We start from the raw sequence: 25,544 nt of genomic DNA, 5'->3' as shown, positions 1-25,544 counted from the left end.
CCAAACTTAATCCCCACTGTAACTGTTGAGGGTGGGAAATCCTATCACAGTAATTGAAAGGTAGGGCCTTGAAGAGGTGATTAGATTGTAGGACCATGCCGTAGTGAATGGATTAATAACAGTGGTCAGGGGCATGGTTCTGAGTAAAAGGAGAGTGCATGAGGAATTATCACACTCCCTGTTCTGCCATTTTCTGTCATGTGAGACCCCTGGGTCACTGTCACCACCACCAAGACCCCTCACCAAATGTGTTCCCTGGACTTTGGACTTCCCAGCCTCCAAAATTGTAAGCAATAAATTTTGTTTTCGTGTGAGACCCCTGGGTCACTGTCACCACCACCAAGACCCCTCACCAAATGTGTTCCCTGGACTTTGGACTTCCCAGCCTCCAAAACTGTAAGCAATAAATTTTGTTTTCTTTATAAAATACCCAGTTCTGTGTTTTTTCTTATAAGCAACAGAAACAGACTAATACACCCATATAGCTGCAAAGATGAAAAATAATAATACCAGGGTTCTATAGACATGACAACTGGAATTTTAAAAAGATCTATAAAGCTTTTATCATTACTAAGAAAAACAGAATTACTCAGAGATTTGCTTCTAAACTTTACAAAGTTTAGAATCTCTAAACAAAGGAAGTTAAGTCACAGTATCTAGGTTCTAGTCCTAGCCCTGCCACTTATTTAATCTCTCTGAACCTCACTTTTCCTCATCCATAAATTTGGACTGCCACTACACAGAGATGCTGTTAGAAACATATGAAGTGCAGTACTTGGAAACTACAAAGTACTACATGAAAGCAATAAATTACACATTCTATTATAGAGAAACAGCACATCTATTTGGAAACCTGTGTTATATTTTATAAAAAATACAAATGGTTCTCAAGCCAGTATATAAAAAAAAAAGTTCAAACTCCATTAAGAGAAATCATTGTTTTTGATTCCTATCAAATTACACCTAAATAATATTCAAGGAACAGTGAAACTGTCCACTCATAACTGTGTAAACCTTTGTAGAATATAATCTGGCAATACGTAAAAATGTTCTTAAAAATGTTTATACCCCTTAATATTATAAATTGCTCCCAAGGAATTTATCATTCATTCATTCCCTCAGCCAATGCTTGTTTGTTGAGCATTAACCACAAGCCAGGAGCTATACTAGATACTGGTTAAAGTGAACAGATGTAGTCCCTTGCCTCATAAATATATATAATGTATATAAATAAATAAATAAATTATAAATACAATAAAGGAAAAGCATAGCAAAGGGACCTAATTTAGATTAAAGGGGTCAGGGAAGAACTCTCTGGGAAGGTGACCTTTAAACTAGAAACTACTTAGGCAAAGAAGGAAAGAACATTCTAAACAAAGGACACACCTTGTATGAATGTCTTGAAAAGAAAAAAATTTAAGACATTCTAGAAACTGAAACAATGTTGGTATGACTGCAGCATAGTCAGATGAGATCTGGAGATACCTTTGGAGAGGCAAGTGGAGTCAGACCTGGGAGGTCTACAGATCCTGTGGGTATGTTAGGTTTCATCAAAGTGTCATGCAAAGTCTATGAAAAGCTTTAAAGAAGAAGGTGGCATTTCATCTTACTTTTTAAAAAGATCACTCTGGCCTCTGTGAATGGCTAAGAGGAGTGCAAAAGTAAACAAGAGGATGCCAGATGGGAGAACATTACCATAATCAGAGAGGGAAATGAGGGCATCTGGAGTAGGAGAGTGCCAGTATGAATGGCAGTGAGAGAAAAGAGTGTTAATTCTAGCTTAGAGGATGTTTAAATAAACTACAGATAATCCAGAGAATAGATCACAAAAGTTGCTTATGAAGAATTTTTGATAAATTGGGGAAATATTTATGAGAAATAGCAAGATATAAAATTTTATACATGGTATGATCACAACTATTTTACTAAGAAAAGTAGTACATAAACATGGTAAGAGAAGTTATTTCTGAGTGGTAGAATTATAGCTGGTTTCTTACTCTTTTTGTTTTTTAATCTTCCATTCACCACCACCACCACCACCAAAAAACATTATTTGAAAAGAGAAGCAAACTAAGGATATGAGATTATTTAAAAGAAAACAAAAAACTGTTTTATAAAATTTATTTCATATTGAAGAAGTGTTTCTCATATTTTAACATCATTATCTATATTATTCCAGAAGATAAGACCAGTTATATTCCAGTATTCCCTCTAAATTATCTCCCTAGCCACCTCATTCTCAACCCATAATTCTTCACCAATTTTTAGAAACACCATATCACATAGACCTTGAAATAGGGGTAGAAGTAATTATAAAATTTTAGAGTTGAGAGGAAACACAGAAATCTTCTAGTCAGCTTTTACTACTCAAATATATACATAGTTAATATCAAAATGAGAACTCATATTATGACATTCAGCCTCCTAAGACCATCTTACTATAGTGTCTCAGGAACTGGAATACACTTTATTCACTTTTCCTTTTCAGGCTTGACTAGCTTCCCCTCCACTTCCCTACAGCCCTTACAATGCACTGCTTACTCATTCTGGAATTCAGAGAAAGGACAGAAAAGAAAAACAGGAGAATGAAGAAGGAATGGGAAATCAAATTTCAAAGAACCAATAAGTATCATTATTACTAAGTCAACCCACGAACATAAATAATGTTCCCTTTTGTTTCTTATTCTACTTTCTGGGATCCAGGCATACTCAGAACCCTCATATTAGTTCCTGGACCAGAAGCACTGAGAGAGGGCAAGAGCCTCATCATCACTTTGAAATCTGAGTTAACTACAAAAGTTTTAAGTATAACTCATTTAGAGAAAACCAGGCCATGCATTAATGGTCATTTTTCAAAAACTTTCTATTCTTAATTTCTATGATTACACACCTGTTAATTACTTATAGTGTACACCTCTTCTAATTCTCCTTATTAAGAGAAATGTATTACATGTTACGTCCTAAATGACATGGCTATTGCTTCCAGGTCTACACCAATGTGCTTATCACTAATACTTTAACTTAAAAATATGCTGAAACAAATAACATAAATGTATACTGCAACCAAAAGTTACTAGTAATTCTAACCTTAAACATGGGCCTCACATGCTCCAAATGTGTTGCACTTGTAAAAGGTGCCTGAACATGGCTCACGGCCTCCATGAGTGCTTTAGCTGTCTTGGCCATCTGTTCCATTTCTAAGTTATACAGAAGTCTTCTTTGTTTTTCACTGGCTACGTCTGAAACAATAAACACTATTAGCATTTAAAAATACTATTTTGATGTTTTACTATAATAATAAACACCACCAACACTAACTAAAAATAGTCCCAATAAACCACACACAAAAAGTCACATGCTACATGATTGCACTTACATGAAATATCCAGAACAGGTAAATCCACAGAAACAAAGCAGACTGGCAGACTGATGGTTGCCAGGGGTTGCAGGGAGGAGGAATGGGGAGTAACTGCTTAACGGGTTTGGGGTTTTATCTTGAAGTAATGAAACATTTTGGAGCTAGATAGAAGTGATGATTGCACAACATCATGAATGTACTAAATGCCACTGAATTGTTCACTTTAAAATGGTTAATTTTATGTTATGTGAATTTTACTTCAAAGAAAAAAAAAATCCTGGACTAGGAGTTAGGAATAAGTGAAAAATCTATGAAAAGGGAAGAGAGTAGCTACAACTGTCACGATGAATGTATTAGGGAAATAATTCAAATGTGGGATAGAATGGCAGAAGAGAGGCAAAAGGCAATGGCATCCTTGCACCACACAAGCTTGGAGGACATCTCCTCAGTTAACAAGAGAACACTGGCCCTAACACTCCAGGGTAATTTTAGTGTTTTCAGTACACCACCATCTCCTTGCCATATCCAGCTTTTCCTTGATTTCCTATCACCATATAAAAATAGGCCAGAGAAAGAGGTATAAGGATTTTATAATTCAGACAAGAGGAAGAAAATTAAATCAGAGAATAGGCATCTACTTAGGTGTGAAAAATGAAGGCTTGATGAATACTTAATGTTACAAGCAGAGCTAAAAATAACACTAACAAATAAATTGTTCATACTGGACTGGTATAAGAGTCAAGGGTGCCTAGTTCAAGATTTGGCTTTGCCACATGACCTCTCTGGGTTTTAGAGGCAGAGAGATGAATAAAAGTTTTTTATTTAGCTCAGATTCTGATTCTCTTTCCTAATCTCTCTGGACTTGAGTTTCCTCATCTATAAAAAAGAGGGAGAATTTTCTATTAGAATTAAAATTTCTTAGAATATAATCCCCTATAATATTCTAAAAGGTAAGGCCTAAGGCCTGTTATACTCCACTGTTCTTTCTAACATTATCTCCCTAGTCTACTGACTCTCACCCAATAATTTTCCAACTTTTGAAAATATACACATCACATAGACCTTATTGCTTCTCTCCTGTCAAGAGAATTTTGCTACTGCAATCTGTTCAAGCTTGAGATTTCACTTCCAAGTGGAAGTGCTCAGAGAGTCAGGATTCCTCTTTCTATATTACTGTGACATTCTTAAGCTACTACCCTCACCTCATCCTGTAGTCAGATTTTGGCTCTAATTTAATTACCACTGCCTACATGTATACAGTGTTTAGAATGGAGCTGGGTCCACAGTTGGCTACTAGTGCTGATTAGATATAGAAACTCTACAGTGACATACTTTGCCGTCTGTCTAAAGAGATTTCTAACTCTAGGAGCTCCCCATAATCCTAGGCTTCCCCACCTCCTCCAATCACCCTACTTCCAGCTTCTATTTATGTATAATAATAGATGAGCAGATGGAAATATGTTGTTTGTAGATGATGAGGCAGAAAAAAAAAAGCTGAAGTCTGACGACGGGGGTCATCTCACCAATCTCTTTAACCTCCATATCCTTGCTGAGACTAACTGCTAAATGGACAAGTATATGAGTATATTAAATGCACACGAACATGTGCATATTATGTAGCATTTTTCATCAATCATTATGGGTTAGTGTTCTCTTCAGGATGAGGAAAAAAATACGATCAGATCACAAATTGTTATTATAAAACTTATCAATACATGGTTCTAGCGCATATTTATATGGTTACTTTATTTTAAATCAAGGGAAAAACTTTTAAGAACTCGTATTCTTCCCCTTGAACAATCAATTGATTTGGATACTTACTTTGTTTACTCGATTTTGTAGGTATTGTTAGTTCTTTTGTTTCTTTCATTGATATCTTTTTCCCAGCTATTTCATTATAGATAGCTGATAGATACTCTTCAGGAAGGTCTTTACTATCATTGATACCTCTGTTCATCTTAATGTATTGTTCCTTTGTCATTTTATTTTTAACCTAGATATGAAAAACCATTATAATTTCTAAAAGTTAACATAAAAATGTCACATGTATTTTAAGAATTTGAATACTCACATGAAAGATTTTTTAATAACTTTGAGGACACAAAGTGGGAAATGTTCAACAAAACTCACACAAAAGAGGAAAAATGAAGTCACAGAAAATAAAGGCAATGTAGAAAAGACCCATTCCAGCATTTACTAATTCATCTTGCTCTGATGTGGACATTGGTAATTAATAATTTTTAAGGTGTGATAGTATTTTGATTATATTTTAATAGAGTATTTCTCTTTTAGAGATACTAAAATAAACACAGATAAATTGATACGATATCTGGGATTTGCTTCAAAATCATTTGGGGGAGGAGAGGAATGTAGTTAGAACAAGACTGGCCAGAAGTTGATAAACTGGAAGCTGGCTGATGGGTATACGGGAGCTCACTATACTAATTTCTCTACTGTTTAAGTTTGAAACATAAAAAAAAAAAAAGATTGTTTCTATATAGTGTTTTTCCATGTTGTGATAAGTATAGAAAAAACACTTATAAACATCTTTTTAGATTAAAATTTATCTTTAGCTTTATATAGCTATCAATCATGAGACTAACAAACACAGATATATTTTACAAATACCTAAAAATCTAATTAGAATTACTAATGGAAATTGCTTTTGTAAAATGTATACCACTCCAAATTAAATGCCCCAGTTTGGTGACTGATTTAACCTAATAAAATTAAAATTTCAACTATTACTTATTGAATTCAAAAGAATGTATTTAATTTGTACTACTTATTATAAAACTGACTTAGAAAAAAACATACCTGTGGACTGTGAAGGTCTGTAGTCAACATGATAATTGAGTAAGCCAAAACATAAGCAGTATCTGCACTAGCAAAAAGGGTTTGTCTGGAAAAATAAAAGTATCATGTTATAAACTTATTGTTTTATAGTTTCATTTAAACAGTTTCATCTCAAATCCCGTAGCACTTTTACTTTTCTCTCTTAGGACTTATGTTCTATCTTTACTTTTCTCTCTTAGGACTTATGTTCTTTCTATCTCATATTACAATTTTTTATGATTTCCCGTAGCACTTTTACTTTTCTCTCTTAGGACTTATGTTCTATTCTTTACTTTTCTCTCTTAGGACTTATGTTCTTTCTATCTCATATTACAATTTTTTATGATTCTGTCTTATCTCTTCCACACTGTAGATAATCTAAATCCTCTAAGGGAGGGGGTGGGGGGGATTATAGCCTTTTACTTCTGAATCCCTGGATGCTCCCAGCACAGTGTCTTGAATATAGCTGACAGTCAATAATCATGTGAAACTTACTTACCCTTGATTGCATTCGAGGTATCTTGCAGCAAATTTCTCCATTAATCGATCGATTTTCTGAGCTTCCCCTGGAAGACGGAATCCTTCCAGAAACATGCGAAGGGCTGAAACAAAGTCCTTTCCTGAAAAGTCATGTTGGTCCACGTATGCATACATGACCTCTTTGTTAAATTTATCATTATCTCCCAGGAACTCACCCACTTGAGTCTAAAGTAAAAACAAAAGACAGAAATTAATATTCTAATGGCATGGTACATTCACCACACAGCCATTTAAAAAGCAGAAAATTTTGACTACAGGGTTAACAATTTCAAACACGAAGCTAAAAGTTTAATGTACTAAATGCATTTATATATTTTTATATTTATACATACAGTTGATCCCCGAACAACATGGGTTTGAATTGTTTGGGTCTATTTATATGCAAACTTTTCCTCAATCAAAGATTGAAAATATAGTATTTCCAGGATGCAAAACTCACCTATATGGAGGGTCTACTTTTCATATATGTGGGTTCTGCCAGGCCCACTGGTTTACACACTTAGGAAAGCATTTTAAAGGAGCTACAAAACGTATTATTAGCTTAAAAAGGAATTTTATAGAAAAGGTCAGAATGAAATATGGTATTCTTACAGAGTCTAATCTTTCCTCTTGATGTAAGAATTGGGCGATATCTTCAGGTGTAGTGCCAAGCATCCCTTGTTCTTGGAGGTACTGTATTCCTCTCTTTGGTTTCTTATTAAATCTAGATGATATTAAAGTTAACAAGAACATTAAAAATAAAAAATCATTTGTCTTTTCCTAAAAAGAAGATCTTAAACTACAGTACTGTAAATTAATTTTCTAATAGCACTTAGAAAATAGGAGCTTACTTAATATAATCGATGTGTAAAATGTACAAAAATATTACATTGTCCAAAGTTTTCTTTATTCTTTTCTTTCTAGAAAAGAGTCTCAAATAGAAGGCCATTTTTAATCACTGATACGGATCATTTCACAGATTTCCTGTTACACTATGGTATATTTTTTGATCAATAGCAACAGTGGTAAACTGGACTATTAGAGACAATGCCATGTAGCAGATGAACATTGAATAAGGCTGTGAATACTAAATATGCCAAACTTTGAATATATATTCTTCTTAATCCTCAAGTAATCTTGGCTCATTTGCCCAGATTACGCTGGCATACAAAATTTTTCTCAATATAACTCCAGTTTATCTCTCACACCCTTCTGTCTCATCTGCTCCCTTATATCCTATCCCATTCCATAAACATAATATATTTGCAGAATCTATTTCCTCTGCATGCCCTTGACCTGTTTCATTCACAGGGTAACTCTCCCTCATACTTTAAGATACAATTCAAATGTCACCTCTGTGTTTACAAATCATTTACTTCCTACTTTTATTACTTTGGTGCCTTATCACTTGTCACTCGGGCTATTGCAAGAGTTCTTAAATGGTCTCCCCTATCTCTTGCTTTGCCCACATTCTAATCCACCCTTCAGGCTGCTGGCAAAGTCATCTTTCCAAAATAGAAATCTGATGCTACTGCTCTAGTGCTTAAAATCCTTAAGTGGCATGACAGTGTCAAAAGGAACAAGACAAAAACTCCTTTACATGGAGGATAAGGCCTCCTGTAATCTAGATCCAACTCAATGCTCTCATCTCATCTCCTGCTACTCCCCCTCTACCCTGTCCCCGCCATGCTTAACAACAGTCCTCAGATGTCCTCTCTTTCCTCTGGTACTGCTGCACATGACATTCTCTTTGTCTGGAACGCTTTTCCCTGTTCTGTCCTCCTAATGATTCCTCTGTCAATTTCTATTTCAACCACAGCCATATACAATAATTAAAAGCAAACATTTTTCACTGAGATAAACACAATCCCTGCTCTCTAGAAGCTCTCACTCTAATGGAAGAAACAACACATTCCAAAAAATTGTAATAGTAAAATGCATCAAATAAATGTATTCACAAGGTTAAAAAAAAAATAACAGCAGAGGAAGTGACTAACTGAGATAGTCGTGATATATTTCCTTGGGAAGGTAACTCTGGAACTGAGTTTTGAAGAATGATTATATCTTTTACCAATAGTAAAAATAACGACAACAAAAACAAATCATCTTAGGCAGAGAGAAAGAGGCCATGCTAATACACAACAGCATAAAACAACATGATATTATAATAAATAGCTCTGCATTGCTGAACAATGAAATAAGATGAACAATGAAGTGGCAAGTAATGAGGCTTAGAGTCCAGCAGATCCAAATCATGAAGATATTATATGCTATCACAAGAAGCTTTGGCTTTATTCTCTAAGAGCAAGAGAAGGGAGGAATGCAATCAAACTTTCATTCACGAAAGATTATTCTAGTTAAATGTGAAAAAAGACTGAAGAATAAACAAGACCAAAGAAAGGTAAGTCAATTAAAAGATTATACTAGTCAAGGCAAGAAATGGTGATGGTTTGACTTGAGAATAGTTTGTGGGAGATGGAGAAAAGAGAACAAATGGCAGAGATATTTAGGAAGTAGAATCAACAGGACTTAGTGACAGATTAGATTCAAGAGTGAGGTGAAAATCTTAGCTAATACCCAGGATTCTAGCTTATAAATTTAGTAGCATACTGGGGTCACTAGCCTAAATAGGAAATATAGAAACAATAAGGTTTTCCATTCCTCTTTTGTTTTTGGTTGGAATATTGGGGGGTTGATTATGGAGAGAACAGAGACTGATAAATACAGTTCTGGACATGCTGATGTGAAAAACTATGCACTATCCAGTGGAAACTCCAACAGGCAATTAGAGATATGACTCTGGACTTCAGTAGAGGTGTTTATGTTAAAAACAACACTTGGCTGTTGTGAGACATTAGAACAAAGAAAGAGCATAAAAAAGAACATGACCACTTAAGAGAAGATACAAAGTAAGAAAAGAAAAAGAGTGAGAGAGAGAACCCAGGCAATGCTAAGATGTACGCAGGAGAAAAATAGCCCATAACAAGACTGAAATGGCATGGTCCGAAAGGTAGGAGGGAAACAGGACAGAGTGGTGTCATGAAAGAAACAGTCTGGAAAAGTATATGAAAACACAGCTACAAGAAAGCATTCTCATTAATAGCTGTATGAAGTAGAAAGCAAGTCCAGTGGTTAAGAGGACTAGAGGTTAGGAGGATTTCCACTTTAAAGCCCTATGACTTCTACTCAAGCACATCAGAGTTATATACCACGGCAGCACTTTGTACAACACCCTATTATGGACCTTACACAGTACTATTTTTAAAAAATACTTTGCCCATATGTAGACTAGGTGCTTGGCACATAGTCCCAATTACCAAATATGTGTTTGCTGAGTGAGCAGCACAATTTTAATAAGCATAGATGTTTACACATACTAGACCATGTGCTCCTCAGGAAGAAGAGCTGCTTTATTCATCTTGTTTCCCCAGGACCTCATGTATCTGGAACAGATGGGACTTCAAAAATATTGACTGAACAATTAGAATAAGTGAAGTATTGATAGCTATTTCCTGAGGCAATTTTGTAAGATTTTATCATTTTATAGCAAAGAATATGTGTACATTTTTGTCATCCCCCCCCCATATTAACACTGAAAAAAAGATACTTGACACATCAAAAGGCACTGCTTAAATATCAGGAAGAAATTCTTTACAGCAGAAGTAGCAAACCAAGCAAAAATACAAGGGGATTTTTAACAGGTTACAGTAGCTAGACACATGGAGAAAGGCCAGCAATTTCATTGTTCCTCATGGCAACTCTTTGAAAGAAGAGATGGGCAATAAGAGAAAGGCAGGCAGTATGCTGGTATGCACACAGGAAATAGTACAAGAGTAGGCAGATATCACAAAGCTTAATGGACTTCACAAGATCAGAGTCTGGTATAGTAGCCAGGTTGGAAAGGGAGGTGATTACCTCATCAACACATAAAAATGAAATCAATAACAAGAGGATATCAATAACAAGAGTAGTATGTTTGTAATCTAACTGGAGAAAACAAAAAACCTATAAAGGAGCAATGCTCACTATTAGAAGTTCCATTCTTTAAATTTTTTGCGTTGTCACCTGATTAGGAAATATAATGGGGGATTTCATAACTAACCTAAATGAACAGTATAAAACTACACAGATAACGTTCATCAACTGCACATAATACATGGTTGTAAAATTAATTTACACGCCAAGCCACAGGGCCTGCCTGGGTCCTGAGGTACGGTGTTGGGGACTGACCCCTCTTCCTGCAACCAGGAAAGGAGCACGCCAAAAACACCACTTCCATGTGACCACAGCCACCACAATACCACAGCTGCTACAAAAATGGCTAGACACCACAACCACTGTGCAGATGGCCTGCCAGCCACTCAAGTGCATTATTACAAGGAGAGTCACCAGAGGAGACCAAAGAAAAGAAGAGGACGTCTCTCTCCACAAAGCCCATTCCAGAGTGACAGAAGTAGCATCTACTCTATGATGATAGTGGGGGTCCTGAACACACTTCTCTCAGCACTGGACAGATCATCTACACAACAAATCAACAGAGTAATTGTTACTTTTTCAGAATGAGAGAAGAAATCTAGGGTTATCAGAGGTGGGAGTGGGGAGGGAAAGGAGGATGGGGAGAGACTGGATAAGGGGCATAAAGAATAAATACAATTTGTAGTAACATACATGCTAATAATATTGATTTGATCGACATATGTCAATGTTGAATGCCAAAAATATGTATAACAATTATGATTCAATAAAATAAAGAAAAAAAATTAATTTACATGCCAAAAGTGGCTGGGCATTACAAGAGTCTGTTTGGGTTAGACTGCAATGAACAAGGGAAGTTGTACAGGGAACTATTAAAATTCGTGGATCCAAGAGAATAAACTACACTCCACTTTACTCATTGAAAGGTGGTAATAAGGAAGGAATAAAAAACAATCATAAGATGTAAAGAAGCCCAGGCAAGGGGTGGCATAGTACTGGCAGAGGGAGATTCAATAATACTTCTCTTTATACTTAGATACTTACAAATCTATCCCTTGTTCTATTATTTCTTTTTGTTGTTTCAGGACCTCAAATTGTTCTGGATTATCAGTGCCAGACATCTGTGTACTGTAGCTGCCTATTCCTGACGACGATGTCGACTCTAGGGAATTTAAACTTCCGTATCTGTTTATTGTCTCAGTGTGTTTAATTTCGCTCATCTCCTGCTCTGAAGGTTTTTCCTGACCTATTAAAAAGAAGCAAAAACCACAAAAATGGATATAGTACTCATATATTATTCTGTGCACAGCTTGCACCATTAGGAGGAGTTCTTTTTGCAGTTGCAGTGCTGAGTACAACCTGGATTTCTGCTTTCAGCTCATGCCTCAAGGGGAACAGTTTTTCCTCATAGGACTCTTGGCTTAGATAACACTAGTGTAGCCCTGCAGCTATGATTTTTTTTCTGAGGGAAGGTAAACATGAAACAGATGAACAATTCAACCTTCTTAAAACTTACTGACTTTTATATGTATCTTCTATATAATAAAGTTACGTAAATATAGTTCACTTTATATAATGTTCAAGATATTTCTAAGATGATTTAGAAAGAATAGTTTGAATAACTAAGTTGAAAAATGTGTAATTTTAAAACTAGTTATATAACTCATAAAGAATGCTTCTTTATCAGTTAAATAAATAAATACATCATGAAATTGGTTTAACAATATTTGCAACTATCCTCCCAAGTATCATTTACTTAAAACAACAAAGAATAACTCAAAATGTCATCTTACCGAGAGTTGTCTGAAAGTTGGGATTCACATACTGATCCTTACTCCATTCAACCATACACTTCAAAATCGACACTAAACATTCTAAACCTTTTTTCCTCAGGCTCAATTCCTACAAAATAATTCATAAATAGAATAACAACAAAAAGATCTTTTAAGGAAAGCACTTGGCTCTTCTTTGGCAGTTTAAGTTGGAAAATGTTTTTAAAGTTCTTACCTGAATATTACTCATACCAAGTTCTTGACTGCCCCTTCCTTGAGCAATTTTTGATAGATCATTTACTAGCCTTTCAAATATATTTGCTGCATTTAAGTCACAGTCGTAGTTTACATAAATATCCACTACACTCTGAGCATCTGTAACAATATATTAATTTCAACAAAATGCATCTAGTATATGAGTACATTTGGTCTTTTAAATATTTCATAATAAGAAAGAGATAATAAAGAAGGATAATTTTAAATACCTGCACAAATTCTCGTCAGTGTCTGAATAACCATCCATTTGTGATCAAATGAGCTGGTAGAAGTTTCCAAAATGTATAGGAAAATTTCTTTAAAGAACACCTGTGATTAGAGGAAAACTTGTGTTTAAAATATTGTTTAGAATTCATATGTATGATCACTTTTTCAATACCCCAAAGCTATAGAGTAGAGATTACGACATAAGCTCCTCTGGAGCTCAGCAACTTTTGAGCTCCATCTCTGAAACCTCAGGACTAAAAACTTGGGTGGGTGACTTAAACTTGCCCTTCTAGTACCAACACTGCACTGTATACTGTTGTGTTTTACTTTCCATCATCATACAAAAGAAGAAGTTGCTACAAAAGAAGTATGCAAAGATTTGGAGTCTTCTAGATGACAATTTCTTGAACATCTTTACAAAACATAAATTATGCTTCATTTTTTTACCCCCTCGAAGGGCATAATGTACACTTCATTCATAAGTCACATTTTTCAGACATTCTAGTACTGGGCAGACGTAATTGTTCCTAGATTTAAATGTAACTGATACGTTAATCAACACAATAAAAAGGATCTAACTCTTATAAGCAATTATTTTTCTAATTATTCACAAAGGTGAACATCTCTACTGTCTAAAAACTACATATAAACTATTTCTCACTATTCTTTTTTTTTTTTTCCTTTTTGTCTTTTTTCGTGACCGGCAACGGATCGCAACCCTCAGTGTCGCGCCCGTACCGGACCGGGACCGGCAACGGGACCGGCAACGGGATCGCAACCCTCGGTGTTGCTCCCGCACCTCGCTCAGCCAGTGAGCGGCCGGTCTGTATGTGGGATCTGAACCCTTGGCGGGAGCGCCGCCACACTTCCCAAGCAGCACACTGTAGCAGTGCGCCACCGGGCCGGCCCTCTCACTATTCTTTACACCAAATATTATCAAGAACAAAGGAGTTAATAAACCTAATGAAATAAATTTCGATTTAACAGCTAAAAATTTTTTGGAAAAGTGAGTGTTATTTAAGAGATGACTGAAAAAGAAAACATGCGACAGTATTCAAAAAATTCATGGATTCATATTATCTTTTAAATCTATTTTTCCACAAACTTTTGGAAGTACCCCCAAATTAACATTTATGGACCATATGTATTGTGAATCCAGAAATAATCACATTTATAACATCTTCTCCCCTAAAATGGGTTAGGTACCCTTGTAATGAATGTGCTTTTCTTTCACAAAATTCAACACATTTCTATTTACTTGCTAACTATCAATACTCCCTATGGACTATAAGGTCTAAGAGAACAGAGCCAAGGTCTTTCTTGCTAAGCATTGTGTCCAGATTGTATGGCTTCTAGGTGAACACTGTGGGTGTTCAGTAAACATCTGTATTTACGGCCACAGTTTGCAAACACTGCACCATGGCACCCCCAGGATGCTATAGCAAACTCAGAGGTGCCATGAGAATTTTTGAGGCAAAATTCAGAGGAAAATACAACTTCTGAATACCTCCAAAGACTGTTTATGGTTTTAATTAGATCACACCACACTCCTTTCAATGACATCATTATCTTTGCAAACTTGGGTTTTGGTAGCTGCTATGATAAAAAGCAAGTAATGCATAAAAATCAATAAAGAACAGGAATGAGGGCAGCAGTGCCCTCATCTGGTTCCAAAGTCTAAGAAGTCGTGCAGTGTCCAACAGGCACACACATCCCAGTAGCAACTAATTGTGGTTAAGAATCGAATAAAAACATTATTTTTCCTTTCAATTTATACATACTGTAGTTTTAAAAAACTGGTACTAGGTTGTTAGGACAAATATTTGTTAAGTTGTTTGGCCCTAAATACTTAATAAATGAAACTATTAGGTATTTCTTTTGACCTAAGTGCACTATGAGAAGCTTAGGGACTCTAATGATGTCATGAATCAAGAATGTCTGGGATTCTCTGATTTTCAAAATAAATAAATAAATAAATAACACAGATTTGGAGAGAGAGGGAAAAAAACTTAAGCTGTCAACAATTTATCAAATTGCACTAATAAGCAAAAGCCTATTATTGTAATATAAGATACCATGCTTAAAAATGAGGATTCTAAAAAAAAAAATATCAAACTTCTAATGATTTCTTGAGCATGTATAATGTATGCATGTGGAACAACACCTCTAAGCATGTTGTCTTCACATCACAGATGTTCTCTTAAAAAGTTATACAAACTGTGTTTTCTGAAATATATAACTTAATGCCCATGAAAAAAAACACATTATAGAAACTCTGAAGTGAATATTTTCATAAAATAAATCTTCATGTAACAACAGTCTTAATTTTGTTTTTCAAATTTAGGTTTTTATATGTTGTGGTTTCTCCAAGTAGAACAAAGCTCATCTGGAATTTTAATATGTTTAATATTTTTGAAAGCATATCTGTATTTATATCACTTACTCTCATTATTTCCCCTTGAGGGATAATGGAGAGCAAAGTAAACCTGATCTCTTTAAAAAATTAGAATAAATACTAGAACATAAAACAGATGAAATTTCCAATAGTAATGTTACACTTTAACATCTAAATGCAGAATATACCTCAATTTGCATCTTCAGATGTGTCTTGAAGTTTGACAACAAAGTAAGAAATATGGAAAGAGAAAGCTCAAAAACCTCTGGAACAGATGAGACTCCATTTTTTGAGAGTGCAACACACAGATATTGCTTAATAGCATTAATAAACATCTCGTTTGTCCTGAAAACAGGTCCTGCATTCTGCAGAATGGACAGAAGTAACTGCAATGAAAGAATCTTGGATCGTAACTCATGAGACCTAAAACATAAAAAAGAAGGCACAGTATATGAACAAGTTTAGAATTGTGGTAATGAGAGGTTGTTCTGAAGATATTTCCTGGTACCTCACAGTTTCATAAACTTTTTTTAAGTGGAGAGAAACAGGAAACTCTACAACATAAAAAGTATAGTACATGAACAAGCTTAGCCACTAACAATGACTGCTTCCACTAATGTTCACTTGTATCACATAATTTCACAAACTTTTCAAATGGGAAAAAAAATTATTCAGAAATACTTAACATCAACCTATTGTTCTACTGGAAAAGAAAAATACTTTGAAGATTTACGTCTTGTTCTATTCTTTCACAACCATACTCCTCTTCAGAAATTACGATGAACTTCTCAAATTGTCATATGTAGTATACAATAGATCTAATGTGTTTTTTCCTAGTTACACTACTCAAAAACTCTAAACACCAATAAAAATGTTTTGGTTACATTAACAAGTTATAGCACTACTTCAAGCTACTTTTTCAGTAACTAAAGTTTTTTGTCTCTTTTGAAATAAATAGAGGTTTTTAGAACATTTATAAACTTGATCTCTTAACAGCTTAGCAATTTATTCTAAATATTTTTGGAATAAAAAGCACATTTTTGGCTTAAAATTTTAATTTTTTTCTGATTAATACACTAGGCTATGCTTCTGATTATTACATAGCATTTTAACTATCAGATTTCACGAATACAATTTTTCTCTCAACAAAACAGATCTCTTAAGCCCAACAGACCAAGGAAATTGATTCCAGGGAACACTTCAAATGCAGGACAAACTTAAACGTGTTAGCATGTAAGTTGGTTCTTTTTTAAAAAACTGATCCCACACACTATATTCAGTCACATTTACACAGTATAGTAAAACTTAATTGCTCTTGATTTCCACCTTAGAATTTTTATGGTGGTGTTAAGTAATTCAAGGACCTGTGTAAGTCTAAGAAGGAATACTTAATTTCAGGTAAATGGAAATCACACAAAAAAACTACTTTCTTTAAAATAAAACTGAAGCCAATAATATCGTGGCTCATTATTCTATAGTTATGTTTCCAAGATGGCTATTCCTCTGAATTTAAGAATATGTGCAGCAAATATATCATTTTTAAAAAAAGCCTAGATAAATCAAGTTACAAACAGTGAGAGGTAAGATTTTGAATAGCTATACGAAAACAGAATGAGCCAAGTATCACCTCTCATGGTCTAGTCTTCTGAGACTTACACACTACTACTACTTCCTAGTCTAGTTCACACTTATCACCTGTTTTGCTCAGATCCTATAGATTTAAATCTTGTAGCTAATCAGTCTTTAGAATATGCGTTTTTATTATGTTTTATCTTTGTACCCCCAAGCATCTAACAAAATGCATTGTACATCGTATGTTCTCAAAAAAACTAATGGATTTATTCTTGCATTCATCCATTTATTAAGTATCTGCTATATACAAGGCATTAATGAGTGAAGAAATCAACAAATGATTGTCTTATGACACAATAAATTATACTTTTGATAGACAGATGAGGCTGAAAATCTCAGGTCTGCAGTTTTTCATGGAGTAGTTTCAAATTATGATTCAAGCATAGAAAACATTTCCTGGATTATCACACTTTAGCAAAGCTGGAAAATATAAAGAGACGCAAAGACAAAAACAAAACAGAAAACTACAAAAGCTTACTGACTTTTGGTAAAAAAAATCATTCAAGATAGAAAATGAAATATTTCCCTTTGGAAAAGAACAGTTTTTTTTTTTTTTTTTTTTTTTTGTCTTTTTCCGTGTCCGGCAACGGATCGCAACCCTCAGTGTCGCCCCCATACCGGACCGGGACCGGCAACGGGATCGCAAACCTCAGCGCTGCCCCCGCGCCTCGCTCAGCCAGTGAGCGGGAACCGGTCCATATGTGGGATCCGAACCCTCGGCGGGAGCGCCTCCGCTTCCCAAGCGGCGCACTGTAGCAGTGCGCCACCAGGCCGGCCCAGGAAAAGAACAGTTTCTAAGGGTGGGAAATTTGGTCTCTTTTTCAGTATTCAATCCAGTGTTTAATGACGTTGATAATTAAGTCAAGAAGGTCTTCAAATCAAATTTCCTAATATATGGTTTAGTCCCAATAAGGAGGAGGATAATTAATTGACATTAGAACCCTCATAAGAATCCTTTGTAATACTAAAGACTGCAACTTTACAAAACTACATCATTCTTTTTTTCAGGGCTAAATGATCATCTCCCTGCCCCCATAGTGCCCTTTCAAAATTCATGTATTTTCTTTTGTGTTCTTTTCATTCTTGGCATTGTAAAGAACTCCCTCTTTTCTATTTCTAGCATTTTTAAAAATCACATTTTTTCATTTGATTTGGGAAAAGTTAACATCTGAGGCTTTTAAGGCTGTTAGGAAGGAAGGGAGGGAGGGAGGGAGGGAAGAAGAGAGGGAAGGAAGGAATGAAGGAAAGAAAGAAAAGACCACAACAATACACTGAACTTTCAGAAGGAGAGAACAAACCTAAGGATACTAGAGATGGGGGGGAGGGAAGTAGGGTGTGTGCAAAGTGATACGTTGGGCAAAGGGCATAAAGAAATATCACAATTTGTAAAAATGAATATGCTAATAATAAATATTTTTAAAAAAAAAACATTTTTAAATCATGGCAAAAATGGCCTACAGCAATAACACCAAATTTTTAAGTTATTTCCCCCTTAAGGTAGGTCTTCAGTTCAGAATGAGAGATCAAAAATTTGTCAGTTATTGAACGAGAAAATTATTTTTCCCCTCATAATAAAATATTGAAAATTTAAAAAATATATTCTTATAAAGTATATAAGGCATAATCAAGTTTATACTGCAATATAAGTTTAGTCTTTGTTTCTATAGAGTTTATATTTTTAAAATACAGAACGAATAAATTATACTCCTGACACTCAAGATTTGGGCATATAAAGATTTTAGGATTTTAGGCTTTGGGGCCTAAAAGATGTTTCTCCCTAAACTGGTACAATGTGACAAAACTACAGAAAAAATAACAAATAACTTACAAATTTATTTATTTATTTTTTTTTTAATTTTTTTTTATTTCACCTTATTTCAATATTCCTTTCTTCAAGTCATTCAGGTCTTCTCCAAGGACCTAAATTGTTTTGCTACAATACATCACAATGCAACATTAGAGAGGCAGGCCATGCCCAAACTCAATCTCAAGCAGTAATTAGCTACACTTGAACAACGTGAAATACAAGATATCTGACCATTTGTGACTCATGAAAATTAAGCGTTAAACTAATATATTTGATGGGAATTAGACAAATGACCCCTATTTCAAAGTACTTCCAGATCCCTACAGAGAAAGGTATCATCCTAGAGCATTTTGTCTAATTAATGCATTAATGAATATGTATTATCTTTCATTATGACTTTTAAGATTTATTTCTGTTAGGCTTTATTACCTCAGACTGGCAGTTTTTAGAAGCCTAGCCATTAGGCTGAGAAACAGGGCTCCATTAGCTTCAAAGTTACTTACAATTCAGAAATAAGAATTCATTTGTACATTCATTCAATAATATTTACTGAGCACCTATTATGTACCAGGCACTGTTCTATAATGCTGCCATACCCTTTGGGAAATAGTTTAAGGTATCTACTCCAGCAGTGTTGGAACTTACTATTTTTCAATACATTTTTTTAAAAAGTAAAATACCCCCCCTCCCCAAATTTTTTAAGGTTCTACAGGACAAGAACAAAAGAGAATCCAAACATTACCTTTATAGTAAGTAAGTTTCAAGTTTAAAAACCTCTATTTGTCAAGCAAAACAGCTAATGACTTACTTTGGATCTGGTGGTCCATCTGACAGTGGTTTCATTGACAGTTTACACAATGACCTGAATACTAGAAAGGCATCCTTTTGTAAAATGTGGGAAAACTTAGCACCGGGTGAAGGTCCTGAAGAATTTCCAGATTCCTAAACAAGTTAATATACCATGAAAATAAAGACATTTGCCAGTGTGAAATAATTTCAGTCCTCTAGTATATTTGATTCAACTCACCAACAAGTGGGGTTTCCCCCACCTATTGGAAGGGGAACCAGATGAGGAATTTGCCACATTTCCTTTCATCCAACATGCCACTACCATACCCAACAATAAAGTAATATCTTAAAAATGCATTATTTTAAAATATTATTTCTTTGCCATCAAATGAACGCTTAAAATTTACCCAGCTCATAGCATTACTGACAAAAAAAAACTAATACAATGTGCCCTGACAAGATACCTATCCAAGGCCTAAATTAAGCTTTCTACTACCTGTCATTGGGTGTTTTATGCTTTTAGCCTATTTTTTGTGTTTTTAAAAATCAGCTCTGTGCAGACATAAGGCAGAGGAGATTGTGAGGGCAATGACTAAAAGTTATTAACTGCTGAAGGTCAACAAGGCAAGAAAACCTACTTCTGAATATGGGGCATGATTTAGGGCAGGATTCCCTTATCTAGAAAGGTAAGGATAAAAACACACAAAATACAGAGAAGGATGAGAAAGATTTGTGACTACCTTGGTACTGATTTCTTTGTAGCCCTGAACAAGGTTAAGATGAAGTTCCCTAGATTTCTAAGTTTTCTCATCCTATGATACTAGAATTCTCCTGTGGATACGTGATAAGGATGTTCTTTTAAAATGTGATTTCAATTTGGGGGGGGGGGATGATGTGAACACAGACGAGACACATCTTAGAGGTGGAAATGTAGCTATCAACACATTAAGGGAATAAACTGCTCTGTTGATATAAATTAGAGCAAACAAACAAAAAATCAAATTTTTTATTTCCCCAAACTGAAATCAGCCAGCATCATCAACTGGAAATATTTACTACAAGGTGTTGGTAGCCTATTATAAATCTGTAAAATTAAATTATACCTCCCATCATTTATACCTGAGTATCATTGGAAGAGACAGACAATCTGTCGTCAGGTAAGGATGGTGTATATGCAACAGAAATTGGTGTTCCTGGAATTCCATTTGCTTGAATATTTTCACTGTCACTACCATCCTCTATAGTTCCAATGTTGCCATCTGCACCTGCATTTATAGTAGTCCCTTCTCCCATATCTAAAATGATAAGAATAAGAAAACACACAAATATATCTGACTTAACCAAAGTGTATTTAAAAAGCATAGAGTATTTAAAATGAAACAGTGGCAGAAAGTCAATGTGAAGTAAAATATGTATTGGCACTATTTAAGTAAGTATGCATTTGGTATACTTCCAAATATGATCCTTAAGTTGCTCTGGCAATGAAACACACTCAGCTGATGAAACCAGGATGGGCCAAAACAGAAGCTTACTTTTTAGTCTATATTAGAGTTTACTAAACTGGGTTCTGATGAATGCTAATTCCTTGAGATGTTAAGAAAGCTCCTCAAAAAATATTTCATTGTCAAATAAGTTTAAGAAACACTAGGATACAGGTTTCTTTATTATAGACTTTTAATTGCTAATCTGCACTGATTCCTCCAAAGGGGATATACAACATGTAGTGTTTCCAAAATTTATTTTACCATGTGCCCCCGTTTTTTTTTTTTTAATATCTGTTAATATCTCTAATAACGTATGTTCTTCAGACCATAGCTAGAGAAATGATGGCCTACATACCACTGAATATTTTTTATTACGTCACTCTTAGTAATCATTCTTGTAATTAATATAAACAAAAACAAATGACTTCTGGTAGAACAAACATAGATAATGCAGACAATATCAATTTCCAGAACTACTCTAAGTACAATGTATGTTACTTTAAAAAAGGAACACATACACATCGATGGCCATGATTCAGTAGCTATCTGGCAGGAAACTTCCTTTCATGTTACCAATTGAAAGAAACTGTAAGCTAGCATGAGGAAAACATACTATGCTATAAGGCACACAGATTCTGGAATATAAAAGACCTGTGTTTCACTCAATGTCTCCACAATTTAACTGGATAAATTCTTTCATCCTTTTTTGCCTGTTTTTTCATAAGCAAGAGATAATAAATAAGTCTATGAGGAATCACCAGAACACACACACACACACACAATACATAAAGAACACAATTAGTGCTTAGTAAGTGGTAGCTACTACTAATTTAATTAATTTATAATATATCTCCAACTTTTGATTGATTCATGTAATATGAAAGAAGTAGCAGCTTCTGGTTCCCCTACCCTGACGCTGCTTTCTGCTCTCCTAATTAGAACATTAGATTAAACTGGATAATTCCAAACAATGTTTTGCAGTTAATAAGTATTACATGAAAAAGATACTCAGCAATAAAATATACTTGTTTTGTTACACAAAATAGTTGCTCTCTCAGAAGACCTTCTGGAGCTTTAATATGCTAATATTTGATATGCTAAATATGATTACAGATTTTATTATATACAAAGAAAGCTTATATATGCAAAGAACTCTTAAAGGAGTCATGAAAATTTTAATAATGATTATCAGAAGCTGAGATCCTATCTTATTCCCCAAAGCACTTACTCCTTTTTAGCTCTTTTTCCTCTCTGCACCCAATTACATCTCCTCCCATGGCCCTCTCCCCACCTCCCCTTTAACAAATGACCTCAACTTTCTACTTAGCTAAAAATTAGGTAATTTAACATAGGCCTCTTTGCTTTCTCTTGCACCCCCACAATATTCCTTGACATCTCCAATAATCTTTTTCTTCCTTCTCATTTAAGAGGAAAATGCTCCTTTTTCTACAATGAACCATTCCTCTGTCCTCAAATCCATCTCTTCTTGCCTTCAGTAGTATCTTCCTCCACTGAGCATTTTCTTTTAACATTACATTTTCAATTTTGTGCACACAACTGGATCTTTCCCATTACCCAATAAACATACTCAAATCTTTTCATTCTAAAAAAAGAAAAACAGCTTCCTCCAACCCCTGCCACACTCAACTATTGTCCATTTTCTTTCCTCTTTTTATAAAATTCCTGAAAGGAATACTCACTATTCTTTGATTTTACTTTCCTCTTTCCATTATTAGAAAATTTCTTAAAGGAATTGAAAACATTCTCTGATTTTATTTTAAGCTTTGAAGCCAGACTGCCTTAGGGTTGGAATTTTCACTTTATCACTTTTCTAGCAAGTTAACCTAATCTCTCAGTGCCTTGGTTTTCTAATGTATAAAAGAGGATGGTTACAGTACCTGAACATTCCAGTGTTTGGGGGAATATTAAATTAATAAATGCAAATAAAGCACACAAAATCATTTGAGATACACAGAAAGTACTTAATACAGTTATATATTCTCTTAGGTTTTCTCCTCTAATTATCCCTTAAATGTAGATGAAGACTTCTATTTTCAAGGTGGTAAACTGAGCCCACTTGTTCATTTTTTCTTTAATTTCAGTGGGATTTGTCAAGGGAGAAATGGCCGAAACCCACTGAAATTACAAGAAAAAATATAAAGAGACATAGTCTTTAATAGCACTGAAAAATTAAGGTGAATACTATCAATGGACGAAACTGAGAAATTCCTAGAAAATGAGAGGCTGAGACCAAGGGAAAAGCCATTTAGTTCAACATCTATGACCGAAAAATTAGGCTTACCTGAGCCATGGTTGAATTTTGTCATGTTGGTTCTAAAAGACCCCTAAACCCTAGAATTGCAGGTGCTATGAGGTAGGAGGGAAGATGCAAATCAAAGAGCTTGGGGAACCATGCCAATGTCCATCAACAGAGCTGCTCACAGCCATGATCATCTAGACTGTACCTGAGTACTGCCTGCTAATTAAAGTGGAACATTTGTTTAGCAGGTATCCCAAACTAAGAAGTAGAGTAGGAGGAGAAATCAGTAGTATCCCAGCCAACTGGGAGTGCTGCAATAAACACAGAAGCAAAACTAACATAATATGGCAGTGAAATCTAAAGTTCTAGGCTCCCACTATGTTTCTATTTAACTACTGCTAATTAAAGCCCTAATTAAATAAAGGAACCCTAAGATTTCCTATCAAAGGTTAGGAGAGTGAGAACCAACAAATGTGAAGATCTCCCCTGGAGCACAGAATATATAAAATGATCATAGCATTTATCCCAAGCTGCACTTGACTTCAGCGTGTGCTGACAATACTGTAAGGTGGGCCTACACAGCCCAAGGACCACTAGAGCCATAGCCTGCTCCTCCCAGCCTCTGCTTCTCAGTCAGCACTCAGTTCAGAAATATTGGTCTGCCTTTTGTGACCATAGTCACCTCACGGGTTATGGAGAGGAAGGCCTTATGAGAAATGGAAAAGAAATAAATATAATTACTGAGAGAGCTCTTTATAGATTGATCAAATCCAGTCTGTCTTTATATGAAGTGGCATAAACCAAGTCTACAGCTCAAAAGTGGGGACAAAATACAGTAATCTGAGCAAATGGTTCCTTGTGAAATAGATTTTATAGCTGAAACAGTTCTAATTAGTTCTTTCAGTGGCGTGTGAAGAAATGCTACATCAATAAACAAGAGCAAAGTGCTATGAAAAAGCTCAGAAAAAAATGGGGTTCTTAGAGACAAAAACATCATTACTGAAATAAATGTCACACTGGAATCACAGCAGAATGAACATTACTGAAAAGTATTCACAAACTAAAAAACCCCTTGTGACATTCACTCTGAATTTAGAACTCTGAGACAAAAGGATGGAAATTAGAAAAGATTGTAAGAGCGATAAAGGACATGATATATAACACTCACCTGTATAATGTGAGGTGTGGAAAGGAAGAATGGAAAGGATAGAGGAGTGTATTAGTCCGTTTTGTGTTGCTATGACAGAAATACCTGAGACTGGGTAATTTATAAAGGAAAGAGGTTTATTTGGCTTATGATTCTGGGACAGCTGCATCTGGCATGGGACTCAGGCTGCTTCTACTCATGGCAGAAAGTGGCAGGCAGCCGGCGGGTACAAGCAGATCACATGGTGAGAGGAAGCAAGAGAGACAGAGAGGAGGTGCCTGGGTCCTATAAACAACAAGCTCGGGCCGGCCTGGTGGCGCACTGCTACAGTGCGGCGCTTGAGAGCACGGAGGCGCTCCCACCGAGGGTTCAGATCCCACATACAGACCGGTTCCCGCTCACTGGCTGAGCGAGGTGCGGGCGCAGCACTGAGGGTTGCAATCCCGTTGCCGGTCCGGTCCGGTACGGGCACGACACTGAGGGCTGCGATCCGTTGCCGGACACGAAAAAAGACAAAAAGGAAAAAAAAAACAAGCTCTTGCGGGAACTAATAGAGCGAGAACTCACTCACTACCCCTCCTCCCCCAGGGAGAGCATTAATTCATTCATGAGGGATCCACCCCCATGACTCAATCAGTTTCCAACACTGCCACATTGGAGATCAAATTTCCACATGAGTTTTGGAGGGAACAACACATCCAAACTCCATCAAGGAGAATTAATAGAAAATATTAATTCTTTGATGAGAAAGAGATAATAAAAATATCTCTAGAAAGAGAAATAGGTATGAAAGAATTCAGCTACTCCTGATTTAAAAAACAAAAGTAAAATCACACCCTTATGTACACAATCTTATATACACACAAAAAAAGATAAAAGAATCTTTTAATATACTTGAAACAGAAGAAAACTTATTTAACTTGATAAAGAGTATATCTTCCTAAAACAACAGCAATCATTAAGCTTAATGGTAAAATTTAGTAATAGTAAAAAAGTTAGGCTCCTTGCCATCATTAACACTATTCAATATTTTCTGGAGGTTCTAGCCAATGTAATATGGAAATCATCATGTTGAAGGATACCTACAC

At 35.3% G+C, this 25,544-nt stretch overlaps 1 protein-coding gene across 1 annotated transcript in view; it reads right to left on the bottom strand.

The window, feature by feature from the left end:
• Positions 1-25,544, bottom strand: part of LOC103603833 (brefeldin A-inhibited guanine nucleotide-exchange protein 1) — a gene marked incomplete at its 3' end in the record, with an annotated part of 90,328 nt that overhangs the window by 2,386 nt on the left and 62,398 nt on the right. The window contains exons 9-20 of the mRNA XM_008588421.1: positions 20,685-20,860; positions 19,585-19,718; positions 15,526-15,760; positions 12,945-13,044; positions 12,695-12,834; positions 12,481-12,589; positions 11,732-11,933; positions 7,325-7,436; positions 6,693-6,898; positions 6,176-6,260; positions 5,180-5,351; positions 3,088-3,239 (exon numbers count right to left, since the gene is read on the bottom strand). Of these exons, the coding sequence (XP_008586643.1) occupies positions 3,088-3,239; positions 5,180-5,351; positions 6,176-6,260; positions 6,693-6,898; positions 7,325-7,436; positions 11,732-11,933; positions 12,481-12,589; positions 12,695-12,834; positions 12,945-13,044; positions 15,526-15,760; positions 19,585-19,718; positions 20,685-20,860 (1,823 nt within the window). The remainder of the gene's footprint in view (positions 1-3,087; positions 3,240-5,179; positions 5,352-6,175; positions 6,261-6,692; positions 6,899-7,324; positions 7,437-11,731; positions 11,934-12,480; positions 12,590-12,694; positions 12,835-12,944; positions 13,045-15,525; positions 15,761-19,584; positions 19,719-20,684; positions 20,861-25,544) is intronic.

The sequence above is a fragment of the Galeopterus variegatus genome, unplaced genomic scaffold, assembly GCF_000696425.1.
Source record: "Galeopterus variegatus unplaced genomic scaffold, G_variegatus-3.0.2 Scaffold4815, whole genome shotgun sequence".
Taxonomy (NCBI): Eukaryota; Metazoa; Chordata; class Mammalia; order Dermoptera; family Cynocephalidae; genus Galeopterus; species Galeopterus variegatus.
The sequence above is the reverse complement of the archived record's forward strand: the minus strand, read 5'-3'. Positions and strand labels throughout refer to the sequence as shown.